The sequence below is a fragment of the Astatotilapia calliptera genome, chromosome 8, assembly GCF_964374335.1.
Source record: "Astatotilapia calliptera chromosome 8, fAstCal68.1, whole genome shotgun sequence".
Classification (NCBI taxonomy): Eukaryota; Metazoa; Chordata; class Actinopteri; order Cichliformes; family Cichlidae; genus Astatotilapia; species Astatotilapia calliptera.
In genome coordinates this window covers 10,654,867-10,670,610 of record NC_137429.1, presented here as the reverse complement: position 1 = coordinate 10,670,610, position 15,744 = coordinate 10,654,867, and the positions used below count along the sequence as shown (strand labels likewise).

The 15,744-nt window shown below is 42.2% G+C and overlaps 1 protein-coding gene across 2 annotated transcripts; it reads left to right on the top strand.

The window, feature by feature from the left end:
- The first annotated feature begins 43 nt into the window (after positions 1-43).
- zranb1a (zinc finger, RAN-binding domain containing 1a) lies at positions 44-15,744 on the top strand. Of its 2 annotated transcripts, none has more exons than XM_026178448.2 (10): positions 44-330; positions 787-1,639; positions 6,904-7,091; positions 8,094-8,247; positions 9,133-9,204; positions 9,890-10,088; positions 10,767-10,887; positions 12,348-12,477; positions 13,410-13,639; positions 14,666-15,744. In XM_026178448.2, exons 2-10 carry the CDS (start codon positions 811-813, stop codon positions 14,879-14,881), a joined length of 2,139 nt encoding a protein of 712 aa, XP_026034233.2. In that variant the 5' UTR covers positions 44-330; positions 787-810; the 3' UTR covers positions 14,882-15,744. The 2 variants fall into 2 exon arrangements, with proteins under 2 accessions (XP_026034233.2, XP_080161558.1); XM_080305432.1 differs by having other exon boundaries at positions 55-183.

The following is a 15,744-nucleotide window of genomic DNA, read 5'->3' as shown; positions in this document are numbered from 1 at the left end:
TGGTGACGGAGGCAGGCCAGCGTTTATTTTGGCTCTGCTACTCATTTGTCTGCTGTCGCCGCCATTAAACAACACGGAGGCAATGTAAACCACGGAGAGTCGCGGATTTAAACGATGATTCGAGGTGTTCCAGGCTTTGCCGGGGATTGCTTTGTTCCGCCAGTGGTTAACGAGTCCACGAAGGTAAACATGTGAGAGGGCAGAGGAGTCGAAATCATTCGGATTGGGAAAGGTTTGATTGAGCCGGAGGAGGAGGAGAGGAGGGGAGGAGGGGGAGTGAACGAGAAGGGTTTGTTGTGGTTTTCGGCGGCGCAGCGCAGTCACGAAACGGTAAGATTATCACATTTTTCTTCACATGAATGAAATTATGACCTTTTCCATGACTGTATGCTCCGTCGTGCGCGTTAATCGTTGGATTTGATGGCAGTTAGCTCTATATATGCTAGGAGGTTAGCTCAGTAGCTAGCAAGCTAAAGCTAAAGACTAAAAACACAACTGCAGAGTAACGCAATAGTGTCTTTAGTCAGATGAGTTAAAACCGCGCTGTTAACCATTCTTCTTAGAGTTACGGATTATTAAGGATTCAAATCAAACACTCTAAAATGTAATCTTGCCAGTGTGTCATTGAATGTGCCCGATCAGATGCAGGTTAGTTTACAAACTGCTGGAGCATATGCTGGACGGAATTCTTATATCTAAACACAATGGTTTGTAACACCTGCTTATTCGAGATTATTCGCAGAGCTATTGTTTATGTCTCAACTCTAACGGGATTTTTCACAACAGTGCATCCAACTAAAGTAGTCCACAATGACGGAGCAGAGGATAAAGTGGGCCTGTGACTACTGCACCTATGAAAACTGGCCATCTGCAATCAAATGTACTATGTGCCGTGCACCGAGGTTGAGGGGACCCATTATTACAGAGGAACCTTACAAAAACAGTCCTGATCTGGACCCCGGGCTGGAGTGGGAGCCTTCTAGAAGTGAAAGTGGCAGCAGCCTCCTCATCTGTCCTGATTCCAGTGCCAGGCCTAGAGTCAGGTCACCCAGTATGGCTGAGATTGCCAATAAGTGGTCCTGCCAGATGTGCACCTATCTGAACTGGCCTCGTGCCATCCGTTGCACACAGTGCCTCTGTCAGCGCCCGAGGACCAGCAGCCCCACTGAGTCCCCACAGACGTCAGGCTCCAATGCAGGTTGCCGCCCTGCTCTCCACTCTCCTGTGGATACCTGTGAGGAGTATAATGACAGAAACAGACTCAACACCCACCAGCAGCACTGGACATGTACCGCCTGCACTTACCAGAACTGGCCCAGAACTACAAAATGTGTGGTGTGTGCCCTCCCCAGGCCCAACAACCAAGAAGCCATAGAGCTGGCCGAGTCTGCGGAGCCCTCACCCGTAATCAACGAGCAAGACAGGGCTCGGTGGAGGGGCAGTTGCAGCGAAGGCCAGGGGCAAAGGAGATCCCCTCCTATGCCCAAGAGGGAAGATCATGTCACTATGGATTTCCAGAGGATAGAGCTTGCAGCTGGAGCCATGAGCAAAGAGGAACAAGAAGTCGACTTCAAGAGGTTAAAGCAGATTAGGAACCGAATGAAGAAAACTGACTGGCTGTTTCTTAGTGCATGTGCTGGTGAGTTTTTTTTCCTCCTTTCTACGTTACATGTAATTTCTGCATGGATTAGGAGATCAGTTGGTTCATAGCAAATGAATGATGTGAAAATGTGCTTGTTTCTTAATTTTGTTTAAAAAGAATACACTCTCCTATGTCATGTTTTTCTTATAACAACACTTTTTTTGTGTGTCTGTGATGTCATGCTAAGCGACAGCAAAGCATTGTACTCCAGACAGAGGTGGCAGTTATTGTCCCCAATGCAACACATTTTCTGTGTTATTACATTGCAGATGGTGCATCACTCTGCAAAGTGCCAAGGTTGCACAGCACTAAGAGCCACTTTGTATTTTATAAATGAGTGACGGCATGACTCATTGTTTAGTCTCCAAATATTAGAGTACAGAAGAAATTCCTGCTGTGTTATTTCATAGGGCGGTGCCATCAGGTAAATACTGCTGACTGCAATGAAAAAAACCATAAAATGTGGTAAAAGGGAAAGTAGGAATTTGGTCCAACTCACCACTGATGTTCCCAGTGCTTTTACTTGGGCTCTGAGAGCATCTTTGAGCAACTGAGAGGGTGTGAGTGCTTCCCAGCTGGTGGGGATGAATGGGCCGTCTGGGCAGCGTAGTGCAAGTGCAGCCCATGGAGCAGAGAGTCTCCTGGCTCACAGTCAATAGACCCTGTAAACAGTGACGCGTATGTGCTGAACAGAGCCCCCCAAGAGGTAAAAATAACATTGACAGGACATTAAAAACAGTCAACAAAAAACAGAAGGAAAAAAAAACATGAGTGCAGCACATGATCAACGCCCCCTTGACCTTTGCACTGATTGAACTTGGCAGTATTTTTTTTTTTTTTTTGTTTTCTTCTTTTTTTTCCCCTCTCCCTACCGCTGTCCTTAAAGACATGGGAAGACTCATGTATTAACTTTAAATATGGCTGAGCCTTTTTTTCTTCTTCTTCATACCATGTCTCTGACTCTTTACGGTTATACCGCATGTGCTCTTCAAAGTGTTTGTCAGTGGAGGAAGTGCCTGAGTCGAGTATGTTATGGCCAAGCACTTCCTCAGGTCTGAAAACACGATCTCACTTCACTTTACTGTGTTCCTGCAGTTCTACTTTAATGTTTTTTGTGCTCCGTACAAGAGCCAAAATCAGATGATTCCCATTGATTGTGCTTTCCCACAAAAGGAAGCGGACATGTTTTTGTATTATGGTTCTTTTGTTTCAGTGAAAAACCTAACTGGTGTCTCTTGCTGTTGCCGCTCTGTTTATATTTCGATGCGGTTCCTGATAATGTGGTGTGGGAGAAAAAAACATTATCAAGGACCTCTGTTTGTTTTGCTTTCAGAAGATTAAATTAATCTCGACGATGAACTGAATTTTTCAGATGATTCAAAAAAAATGCAAGCCCACCACTTTGTAGTACTTATGGTGAGAGATATCGAGAAACAAACACAAACAGACATTGATTTCATTTGTTCCAGCACATTACTTTTAGATAACCATAGGTTACTGTGGAGCAGCTGATTGAGAAACAATGTCAGACTGTGTATTTGTTAAGCGCAGACCAATATTAGCTCAAAGTCTTTCACAACCTGCATGATGTGCATTGATCAGACTGTAGGCACTGCTGGGATCAGACATGCTCTCATGAAGCTGACCTTGTCAAGCATGCAAAGGCAAAATATTCTGACATGTTAGTTCACTGAGGGCGTAATGAGGCGTTCTAGTTGGGATAAAACCACAAACCATCATGCCTAAAAACCTCTATGACCCATCTCTGGGTGATTGGGTCATTATGGGGACGAATATTACATAGCCTAATCTTTTAATGGGTTGCAGTTGCTAAAACTTAAATGTTTTCATTTACATTAAATGAAAGGACCCATACAGTGCTCCGAAAGATAAAATACTGGTTAGGGCTGCCACAAACCATTATTTTGATAGTCGACTAGTCACCGATTATTTTTGCGATTAGTCAACTAATCAGATCATGCATTTATTGGACGTAAAACGTACAGCTTATTGCACTAGCATGCATCTGCTCTTATATAACTATCATTAGCTTACAGCTTTAAGTGTTTATGGTATGTGCTAACTAAAAATAAAGACAAGATGATAGTTTATTAAAATTGAATGAAATTTGCAGATACGTTCACACTGCAGGTCTTATTGCTCATTCCGATTTTTTTTTTTTTTTTTTTTTTTTTTTTTTGATCAAATCCGATTTTTATTTTTTTTGTGTCTGCGTGTTCACACTACAAATAAAATGCGACAGCAAACGCGCTCTAGTGTGAACGCTCAAAGTGGCCCGCATGCGCAAAAGAAGACTTCACACACAACGCGCTCTGTTTAGACCCAGACCAAACAGTATTGTTTGACAGATGGCCGTTAATATAAAGACTTCGGACTTTACGTTTCCCAATTTTTGCTTTAAGTTATTTTGTTATTTACATAATAATGTAAATAACCTAATAATTATCCTTATTGCTGTTTTAGAGGAGCGGTGCTTCAAAGGATAGTTGCAGATTTCTGTCAGAATCTGCAGATTATACAGTACAAATAAAATGTTCACGTTTCTCCAACGATGTCTTCCCAACAGTTTCACTGACATCTACACTGGATGGCCAGGAAGCGTTCACGATGTCTTCTCGGGTGCTTCTCCGGAGCTGATAATTGGCGTCTGTCTTGTGTCGGTGACGTAAAAGACGGATTTAATGCGACCTGACCGTTCAAACAGCAGTCGCTTTCTAAAACATCGGATATGTATCGGATTCAGTACCACATACGAAAGTGACCCAGATCAGATTTGAAAATATCGGATTTGTGCCATTCACACTGTCATACCATGATCGGATATGGGTCGCATAGGGTCAAAAAAATCTGATTTGATGCGCTTTCGCCTGCAGTGTGAACGTAGCCTTATATATATTTAACCTGAGTAGCGAAAGACGGCAGTGGGTTTGAAAACTATTTGCTGGGAGTCCGGTGTTCTCACGGGCTCTAGTGAGCCTTGTCCCCGGCTAGCTATCGAGCTAGTGGGTAACAGACGTCTCCGAAAAGCGCTTTTGAAAATATGTGGTGTCTTGATAAACTGAGCAGATATTTGAGGTTTATACAGTTACATTCTCGCCTGAAAATATGTTAAACGTTTATTTTGTGACCCAGAAAGAATAATAAGAGTAATATTAAAGCTAACTAGCTGCCACCATTGTTGGAAACTGAGCTGGGCTACGCTATGAATTCTGGGACACAGTTTCTTCTTCTTCGGGGTTTAACAGCAGCTGGCATCCTTGTACATGCAGTGCTGCCATCTTCTGTTTCAGTCCGTTATTGCACTCTTAAATCCTGCTACTTATTCCTGCGTCTTTTGTGATCTTACAAAGCTTCAAACGACGCGTCGACTATTAAATCAGTCGTCGATGATTTTGATAGTCGACGTAATCGTGACTAGTCGACTAATCGTGGCAGCCCTAATACTGGTCGAGAAATCTGGTTTGCACTAATGCTTGCTCACCATGCCAATGCACATTACTTGACCATCCAATTACTTGTTTCTCGGTTTTTAGAAAGTCTTCATAACTTCTCTTTTATTGCTTTTGTTTTATATTACAAAGATTGGTATGAGTCACACAAGAAAGGTCTGGGGTTTTTTTTGTTTTTTTTTGTTTTTTTGCAAACCTAGCTGCCTTAACCAGTAGGATATCTCTCCATCTATCCATTCCTGTTTATCAGGGACTTGATGCAGCAGTCTAATCAGTGATGTCATGGGAGACAGCCAGGTGAGAAACGTAATCTCTCCTGCATGTTTTAGGATTGCACTGGGTCTCCTCCCAGTTGGATATGCTAGAATCCCCTCAACTAAGAGCCATCCAGGAGGTATCATAGTCAACTGCCTGAACACTGACCCTCTTTCGAACTGCCATTCTCGTCATCCTATCTCTAAGGGTACACTAGTTGCAGATTGCTGATAAAAGCAGCGGAAATGAGCAATCAGTTCCTTTGGGTCACTACCCAGAGCTCACGGCCACAGGGAAGGGTAGGAACATAGATCGACCAGTAAATCAACAGCTTCAGCTTGACGCTGACAAAGGTTTACGGTTTGTTTATCTAAGTCTAAATTTAGCAAAACTGCCTGTATTCACTGAAAACGGGTCACCGCATTCTTGAGTTCCTTTGAGGTCTCCCGCATAGCAACAGCTATTGCAACTCAAATCATTCTGCATGTATTTATAGATCTGTTTGCAAAATGTCACCCAGTATGTGTAAAATGAGAAGGGTCATGCTTGGAATGTTTTAGTCCAGATTCACTCAACTGTCCTCTTCCCTGCCTGAGAGAACATCCTGATGTAAGGCAGCCAGTTTAAATAAAGCAGCTCTTCCAGTGTCCTGTTTGCTACCTGGCTGTTTCACTCATAACAGATGTTGAGACTAGTAGGTTCAACACACTGTCCTATGTGTTACACAGCTCTCTGATAGCGCCACATTACAGCTACACTGCTCTGTCTGTTCTGCTATGTAGTAGCCCGACAGTGTGATAACTGTTCTTGCACTCGGTTAGCTCGTGGCTACATCTAAAGGTCATCAGAGCTGTCGAATGACATCAAGGCCCTATTTAATTTTTTCCTCTAGTTGAATTTGTTTTACAAATTTCTCCCAGGTTTTAATATTAATAAATTGTGATTTGCGATGTTGTGTTAGCACATTTAAAGCTGTCTGTTACATCTTGCTTCTACAAGAACAGACATGGGGGATTGAAGCTGCTCCAAAAAATATATCTAAACCATTTTTAAAATGGATTTTAATGTTGTTGTTTTTTTTTTTTGCTGATACATGTATGTTCTTTTGATTATCTTTTGAATACACTTGCTTGTTTCAGTATGCCTAAGTAATACTAATCCAAAGTAATAAAGGCTACATTGCAGATGGGTTATGATGTTTACAAAGGTGTTGAACCTTTTATGGTCAGCTCTGAGGTTGGACTTGTAGTGCTGTTAAATGGCTTGTGTTGTATCATTTAGTCTTCCCTATATCGATGCACCGCACTTGAATGTGTATGTCATGTGATGACATAAATGGCCGACTATGTTGACATGAGTCACTCTATTAAAGTTTGGTAGCCTCGCTACACACAATCCTAGAAAAGAAGCTGTGTCAGCAATATTTAGGCACTGATTCATCACTTTTAACAGTTGTTTTCCATTATTTTTCCTTCTGATTTTTTTTTTTTTTTTTTTAAACCTTCCTTCCTTCCTTCCTTCCTTCCTCTCCTGCAGGCGTTGTGGAGGGAGACCTGGCGGCAGTAGAAGCTTATAAGTCATCCGGTGGCGACATTGCCCGACAGCTCACTGCAGACGAGGTGCAGCTCCTTAATCGGTCCTCAGCTTTTGATGTAGGCTTCACTCTGGTACATCTGGCTATTCGCTTTCAAAGGCAGGACATGCTCGCCATTCTGCTAACAGAGGTAAGCATAGTCTTGAATCTTTGAGCAAAAATTTGCTATAAGTTTTTAATCTTAAGAGGATTTATGTCAGTTTTTATAAAAAGATCCTAAAAATTCTAACATGCCTGTAAAGTCTTTATGTTACAGAAACTTTTCATTTTTAAGTGCTTTTTTGTATTTCTCATTATCAGCCACAACCGCTTATAATTGCTCCTTACCAAGTGTGCTATATAATGAAAAATAGATGCTCTTAATGCATAGAATTACAGCAGAAAAGCACTTTTTTAGAATTAGGGGGGTATTAGAATTGCTGCTATTCTGTCATTGTTTCTTATGGGGCATGATAAGAGTTGATGTGATTTCGGAGAGCAAACAGTGATTAGGAAAAGGCACAGGAAGCATGTTGGCAAGCATAGAAAGGCAGGTCTTTACTATGCATGGGAGAGTTTGATCCCCAGAATGAAAAACGCTTGGGTGGGTAAGGTGGACCAACTTCCTCTTTTGTGCTGCGTGAAATGCATGGGAACCATGTCTCGACGGCGTATGAGTATGTGTCAAGGATCTCGTCTCTGTTTGAGAAGATTCACTAATACTACTAAAACTGGAATTGACAATTCAAACAAAATTGTGAGCAAGAGAAGACACAGTGTATCTGAGTGCACAGGATGGCAGCGCATTCACTCTCGGCATGCAGTGTGGGTGACTACAATGCTTCTGTTTAATAGAATTGGCACTGTGCCTGCCCAGCTTTTGATGCTAACCCTCCTGGCGTGCTGCAGCTGATGGACAACATCTGGCGCGCTACCATAATGTCGTGGGTGGAGCTTGCGGTTTTGAATTTTCAGTTTGGGAGGGCAAGCATTTAGCATAACAAATCTTTTGGGGTAGTACATTTGCAGACGTATCTTAAGTGTAGATAAGTTAGCTTAGTTTTAGTTATATAGTCCAAAGTTCACATATTCATTTAATCTTTTAATTTCATTGTAAAATAAAATTTTTTTAATCTGTGTGCATGTCTATAAGGTGAGCCAGCAAGCAGCCAAGTGCATCCCTTCCATGGTGTGTCCCGAGCTGACGGAGCAGATCCGCAGAGAGATTGCATCTTCACTACGTCAACGTAAAGGAGACTTCACCTGTTACTTCCTCACCGACTTGGTCACTTTTACTCTGCCCGCAGGTACTTGGGTCTTAATGCTTATACCACTTATTTTTTTTTTTTATTGGTGTGTGTTTGTGCGTGTAATCTAACCTCTCTTCCTGTTTATCCCTTTATCAGTTTTGCTTTATGGGCCTGTGCTCGCAGAAATATATAATTTTTCCTGTAGCCTCAATAAACAGCTCAGATTAAACTCCCACCCCAACAACCAGTCTTAATATTTGTCATGTCTGACACTGAATATTACTGGCTCCATTTACTCTGGAAGCAAGCAACGGGGAAATAATTACTTTTGTGCTCTTTGGGATTCTATTCATGGCTTCTTTGTAGAATTTTCTTCTACACAGTATAAATGTCTAAATTGTCAATGTGTGAACTTGAGTGTAAGAATAGGACCCCGCCGCATTGCTCAGAGAAACATCAGCTCGTCCCTGTGGCATTATGTCTTCACTGAAATGACATGCACTTTACTTTTAAGAACACCCACTGTTCTGATCTAGTCCTGCTGCTGCCCCTGGGAGCAAAGATTATGAAGCCTTTGCATATAAATTCGAATTTTTGTGTGTGTGCGTCTAATGCCAAGCATTTCACTACAGAGTGAATTTGGCCCGAGGCCAGCTGCAGGGCACTCGCTCTCTCGCTTTGTCTGTTTGTGTCTCTCTTGCTCTCAGACAAAGCCAGTGCCATTCACTATTGAACCAGAGAACAGCCACCAGTGTTCTGGCTTTGTGTGTGCACAGTTCAATACACAGAGCTTGTATTTACAGTGTGCCATTGACAAAATGCCATCCAGTGAAGAACATCCCCTCTGTGTGTCATTACTGTAGCATTTATGTTGCCCTCGGCCTTGTCTACCATTAGGTTATAACGAGCATGAAAACCTATCTTTCCCATGTTTCTCTGCAGATATAGAAGACTTGCCGCCTGCTGTCCAGGAGAAGTTGTTTGATGAGGTGTTAGATCGAGATGTGCAGAAAGGTACTGAAGATGTCATTCTTTATATCCTGTGTCATATTCTCAATCTGTCCAGTTGCATGTTTTCAGCCATTCACGTCCTGCAATAGAAGGGACTTTAAACTAGCATCTTCCCTGCCTGTGTTTGTCTTCAATCAGCTCCCCACCTCCTGCTTCGTCTTCTTTTCCTTTTCTAATTAGGTTAATTGAGCTCACTAGTTTCCCTCCCACATACTTATCTAATGACACTCTCCCAGTGCAGCTGTGTGTGTGTTTTGTGTTTCAACGAAGATATAAAAGGAGTGTTATGACCCATTTAAGCCACCTTAAAGTGGGCTACTGGATAGAGCTGCCTTGAGTTTCTGGTGCAGAATATGATTGCATATTCAGGGAGATGTGTTTAATAATATTTCACGATGGGAAGAGAAAAGCAGGTTTTGCATTTTGCATTTTGTCCCTGCGGAAATAGCGGCTGCAGCAGCTGCACATCTGAAACACTTAACGCAGCATCTATGCAATCCTATGCTGAGTTTTTGGAAACACAATTTTTTGTTTTGATTCTTTTCATTAAACTATCAAATATATTAGCGGAGAAAATAAATGCAGTCACAAGTTCCTCTTTTGTGTTTTCACTGCAACAACACGGAACTTGATTAGTTATTGTCTTGGAGTCCTCAACACCCAATCGCACATTTATATCTGTTTGTAGAACTGGAAGAGGAATCTCCTGTTATCAACTGGTCTCTGGAGCTGGGGACACGCCTGGACAGTCGCCTCTACGCCTTGTGGAACCGCACTGCCGGAGACTGCCTGTTGGACTCTGTTCTGCAGGCCACCTGGGGCATCTACGACAAGGACTCTGTCCTCCGCAAGGCTCTCCACGACAGCCTGCACGACTGCTCCCACTGGTGAGAGGCTCAGCCCTACACAGTTCCTGTAGTCTGATACTTGACACTTGAAAATTTTCACAGGCTGCTCTCAGTTCATGTTGCATATTCAAAAATGGCCTCGTGTTATCTGCATAAAAACAAAGCGAGAGCAGACGAACTGAAAGAAATAAACTGCAAACAAGACTGGACACATTAAAACAACAAAAAAAAGTCATTCATCATTTCCCCCTCTACCAAGTTATGCTATTTTATTTAATTAGACTTTATTGTATTGATTCGATTCACTTTAACACAAGCACTTTGTTTTTTTTTTTCTTTGTGAATTTATGACCTGTTTACATCATAATTATATTTATTCTAAAGTTTTTGCTATATTCTTGGAATACGAGTGACTGTAAATCCAGATTTTCAAACTGGTGTATAACAGAATATTCTTTCTAGAGGACATGCCTATAGACTACACTCATACAAGACAAAAAACATGGGTAGAAGTCCTTTTAATGAGCATTGCAGGTGTGTGGATTGTTCTGTTTATGTATAATTAAGACCTCTGGCACTTAAAGTGTAGCTCTTTTGAAGCTCTGTAAATGGATACATAAAGTAATCCATTCTATACAAGCAGGCTGAGCTCGAGGTCACCTTTAATTCAATAAGCTTTGAAAATAGTATAATAATATTCTTTTTTTTTAAAAATAGGTTTTACACACGCTGGAAGGAGTGGGAGTCATGGTACTCGCAGAGCTTTGGTTTACATTTCTCCCTCAGAGAGGAGCAGTGGCAGGAAGACTGGGCCTTCATTCTGTCTTTGGCCAGCCAGGTAATTATGTTGTTGTCTCTGGTTTACAGCCTACCTTCACTTCCATTGAGTTTAAAGACAGTGGTACATTTTAAATGTTTTTTATTTTTTGGTCTACAAAAGAAATAAAAGCTGGAAAATGATGTATAAATTGATGCACTAACAAAGGCAAAACGGGAAGGTTTATGACCCAAAACGTCTGTCTCCAAAATATTTACATAATAGTCCCTTTCCTCTCTTGCATTGTTTGCATATTCATTAGACTCTTGCAGCACTCCAGTCAGCAAAAGCGTGTGAGTCATATTGCAATAATTGTGGGAAAACATCAAAATTGCAATGTATCGCCTGTATTTGATCAAGGAAAGGCAACTCATAAGATAGTTGGATGCATTTATATTTTGCTCACTCAACTCAAAAACTGTCATTTACAAACAGCTATCCTCAAAGAAACTCAATATGCACAATTAATACAGTTGAACAAATATCAATTAAATAAGCCCTTTTACATTGAAATCATTTGAAACAGTCTTTTCAAAGCTAGAAGCTGATCTGCTTAATATCTTGACATGAACACAATCAGTCTGTTCGTGGAGCCTCTTCCATCTGGTCTCTAACACTGGGTAGTCGTGTTACGTGCACAACGCTCACTCTGCCGCCTCAAACAGGCCGATAGGTTATCTTGTCAGTACGGGCGTGCGGTTATATAATTCAACAGGCTGACACCGCAGTTGCAAGTAGATTAATTGTGCTTGCCAACTTCACGACACCACCAGAAGTGCAAAACATATGTTAGTGTAGCTATTGATTTGCTGTTTTGTCAGATTCTGTTGCTGCAGTGACCTCGACCACGTTTTTTTTTTTTTTGTTTTTTTTTTTTTTAAACAACTCTATTTGAGGAAATAAAGGTCTGCATAAAGCACAAGCTACTGAAACTATGAACTATTGTCATATATGTGCATTAGTCTAAATGGGAAAAGACAGTCGGAAGGGTCGCACTGTGCATGGTGGATCATGTGTGAATGACAGATAGGACATAAGCAATTTACTGCTGATCCCCTAAGATGAAGTTGTAGACAGCTGATCTACCGGCACGCCTGCTGAAGCAGCACTCTCTCTCCCCAGCATGTGACCTTGGGATTTACAGGCATTTAGCTTAGAGCCACTCTACCAGCAGCACAAACAAACACAGCAAAAGCTACCAAGCGATGACCTCGTCTCAGGCTTTGACAGCAACGGAGAGATGAGAGCCGAAGGATAAAAACCAAGCTTTTTAAATCCCATCCCACAAGGCTGAAACTTTGAAACCCCTTTTTATGCGATAGATCATTGCAGCAGTAGAATATTTAAAAGTGCTTATGTAATGTGCCCAATGAGAAGGAAAGAAAAGCGTTCATACTCGCGCATAAGATACTTTTCTCTTTGCAGTATGATCACAATGCCTAACTATTCTTATGCTTTTTCCTTTTTCTCCTCCTTTTTAGCCCGGGGCCAGCCTAGAGCAGACCCACATTTTTGTTCTTGCACATATTCTTCGAAGACCCATCATAGTCTACGGAGTGAAATACTACAAAAGTTTCCGTGGGGAAACGTTAGGATACACTCGTTTTCAAGGTGAGGCATCGTGTGGCTGTAATACAAAACGGTGTTCTCAACTCAGATCCTGAACTTGTAAAGGGTGTCAGATCTTGGGGAAAATGGAAACAGAGTACTGACACTTGCTGATCAGTATGTTTCTTAATATTTATTGATGTGACTATCAAAGGTGAAGCTTTGGACCCTCGTGTGTGCACTGTAGAGGGTGTAGTAGTCACTTATGTTACAGCTCTGCTAATATTTAATTTAAGCAGAAAGAACTTTTTAAAATTGAGTGGAATTTGTGATAAACTGACCCCGGTGAGCTTCGCTGTTTATTTCTAACATTTATCATGGCGTGAGCCAGCTTTAAACACCTGCAGCAACACCACATGAAACAAGGCCATTAGAATTACTCATACAGACAGGCTATTGTGTATGAGATGCAGAGTGAGCACAGCTGGAGTGCGTGGCTGCCAGAATATCTTGACCTCATTCGGTGTGCTGCACTGATAATTTGAATAAATAAAATGGTCTGTGATGCCTCGCTGTGTATCGGTTCCGTTTAGGGTGCAGCCTGGTTATGATGGCCTGCCTCAATTACGGTAATTATGTGTGTAGACTGAAACCATAGCTTTTGTGTACATTGCACGCTAAGTGTTTAGTGATTGCTGGTGTGCTTTTGGAGCTGGAAGCTGGCCTGTCAGAAGCCAGAGGGGTGAGGGCGGGTGCACTTCTGAAAAAGCAGAGCATCAGGCTGCACCGCGGAGCTCGTCTCTGCTCACAAAGAACCGGTTGTTTTCAGCGGGCTAAAAAGCAGCCGCCTCTAGCGTCAGGTCAAATCTGAGAGTGCGCTCGGCCTCGGCTGACATTTGCACACAATTTGAGCGAACAGTTGCCGAGCCTGTTCCTGGCCGATGCCTCGAGTGCTGTGGCGTGCAGCACCTTTTGACTAGTTTGTGTGTCTTCAGGTGTGTACCTGCCTCTGTTATGGGAGCAGAGCTTCTGCTGGAAGAGCCCCATTGCCCTGGGCTACACACGGGGTCACTTCTCGGCCCTGGTGGCTATGGAGAACGACGGCTACGACAATCGCGGTGCGGGCGCCAACCTCAATACTGACGACGATGTCACAGTCACTTTCCTGCCATTGGTGGACAGCGAAAGGAAGCTGCTGCATATTCACTTCCTGTCTGCACAAGAGGTAGGAACTGTGGTTGTGCTGTAAAACTGCAGATTTGTTAATTATTTTTTTTAAATTTAACTTTAAAAAGCAGGTAATTGGGTAATTTTGAGAAGTGTATTTTGGTATTACTGTAAATATTTTTGAACTTTACTGCTTTTTTTGGGGGGCGGGGGGTGGAACTGACAGAGGAGGCGGAGCTGGAGGTGGCAGAGGAGACAAAGGTCCTAATTTTTATTTTCTTATTGGGAGTGACCAGGATGGACAAGATTAAGATTTAGTACATCACGGGGACAGCTTAGGTATAGTGGTTTGGAGATGTGCAGAGGAGGGATGGTGTTTGATTTGAGCTACTGGGAAGGAGGATTCATGGATGTAGTGAAGGAGGATAAAAAGAGGGGTGGCATGAAAGACGAGGATGCTAGGGATAGTGTGATTATGGAGGCGGCTGATCCACTGTAGCGGCTAATGAAGAATATTAGAAAGCCTAGCAGGGTTATGCCAGCTCAATTTCCAAAAAGAACTGTGCTGACTGCATTTAAAGCCCAGTCTACAAGGCTAGGTTAAAATATTAGGTGTAGGTGGGATGTTGGGATGTGAAGAAACAGCAGTTGGATCAATTACCCAGTGTATTTTGACTTGTAGACAAGCTGGTTTCACCATGTGACCATGTAATAATGTAGCGCACTACCAGATGTTATAAGCCTTTCACTTGTACCATTTCTGAGTCACAGTACTTAAAACTGCATTAATCTTAAAATATGAAAAATCTACCAGTTGTATTTAATACTTGTTGCATTTCATCAAAACTGAATCTACAGTTTGGATGGAGCGGCCTTTGTAATAAAAATTCCAGTTTTGGTAGCAGTGCCTCGTGAAACGATTAACAATCTTTAGCATTAGTTTCAGTGATTTTGGCTGTAGACCAGTTTTAGCTTTGTTTTTTGCAAATTAGTCTTGATGCAGGAAAGCTTTTAACATGTGCTATTGTGAGGTGAAAGCGTGTATCTGAACATTACTAATAGCATGTTTTGTGTGTGACTTCAGATGGGCAACGAGGAGCAGCAGGAAAAGCTGCTGAGGGAATGGCTGGACTGCTGCGTGACAGAAGGAGGCATGCTGGCTGCCATGCAGAAGAGCTCTCGCCGCCGTAACCACCCCTTGGTCACCCAGATGGTGGAGAAGTGGTTGGACAGATACCGCCAGATCCACCCCTGTGCCTCTCTCTCTGATGGCGAGGAAGAGGACGATGAAGATGAGTGAGTGAGGGGGAAGTAGAGAAGAGAGAAAAGAGCTCTTAAATCTGTGGAATGGACATTATAGGGTCTGGGAGAGACTACCTTGCTATCTACATTTCCCCTTCCCCTCCCTCGTTTCTCCAAAAATGTAAATCTTTAACTTGTAATAATGCATGTGTTCTGTGAGCTCTGTGGTAGAGAAGATACCAGCACCATCAAACAGAATCCTGATTACTGCTCCCATGAACACAAGTCCACTTGGTTTGCTTCCCTATAGTCCTTACCGGTTATCTTGATGCTTCCTGTCAAGGTAATTATCTCACCGTGAGAGAAGTAATAGCTCATATAGGAAAAATATACTGTATTTAAGGAAATCCTGAAGCTGCACTAGATGGCAAAGTTCATTTATACAGAATTGCCTGACAGAAATTTTTGCTTCAAACTGAGAGGATGATAATCCTTTTTGTGTGTGTGTGTGTGTGTGTGTGTGTGTGTATGTTTAAGGTTTACAGAGCACTTGTTTTCCTGATTGCTGATCCCCTCTACAAAGCCCCATTTGATGTTGAATTTATTTATTTGTTCAGAAGAGTTGGCACGCGGAGGCGATACCCTTTGTTCTGCCCCGTTTTATCTGTTTTTTGGTTGCTTTTTTTTTTTTTTTTGATCTTTTCAGTTGAAGTATTGAAGTATTTTATTTTGCACAGATTATACATAAATTCTGTGAGGGGGGGGGGGAGGACATACAGGCTTACTGACATTTCTATGTGTGACACAGTTTGTGTTTGAGTGGGGGGTGGTGATGATGCTGGTGGGGGAAAGAAAACCAAACGCCCCGCCTCTTTCAGTGGACAGCGTTAATATTAAATTTGACTCACTTGCACCTACTTA

Excerpts from the sequence above, each read along its gene's own strand:
- zranb1a (XM_026178448.2), top strand. The coding sequence starts at position 811 with ATGACGGAGCAGAGGATAAAGTGGGCCTGTGACTACTGCACCTATGAA. Across the intron at positions 1,640-6,903 it reads GTTTCTTAGTGCATGTGCTG|GCGTTGTGGAGGGAGACCTG; the intron begins GTGAGTTTTTTT and ends CCTCTCCTGCAG. Across the intron at positions 10,888-12,347 it reads TTCTGTCTTTGGCCAGCCAG|CCCGGGGCCAGCCTAGAGCA; the intron begins GTAATTATGTTG and ends CCTCCTTTTTAG.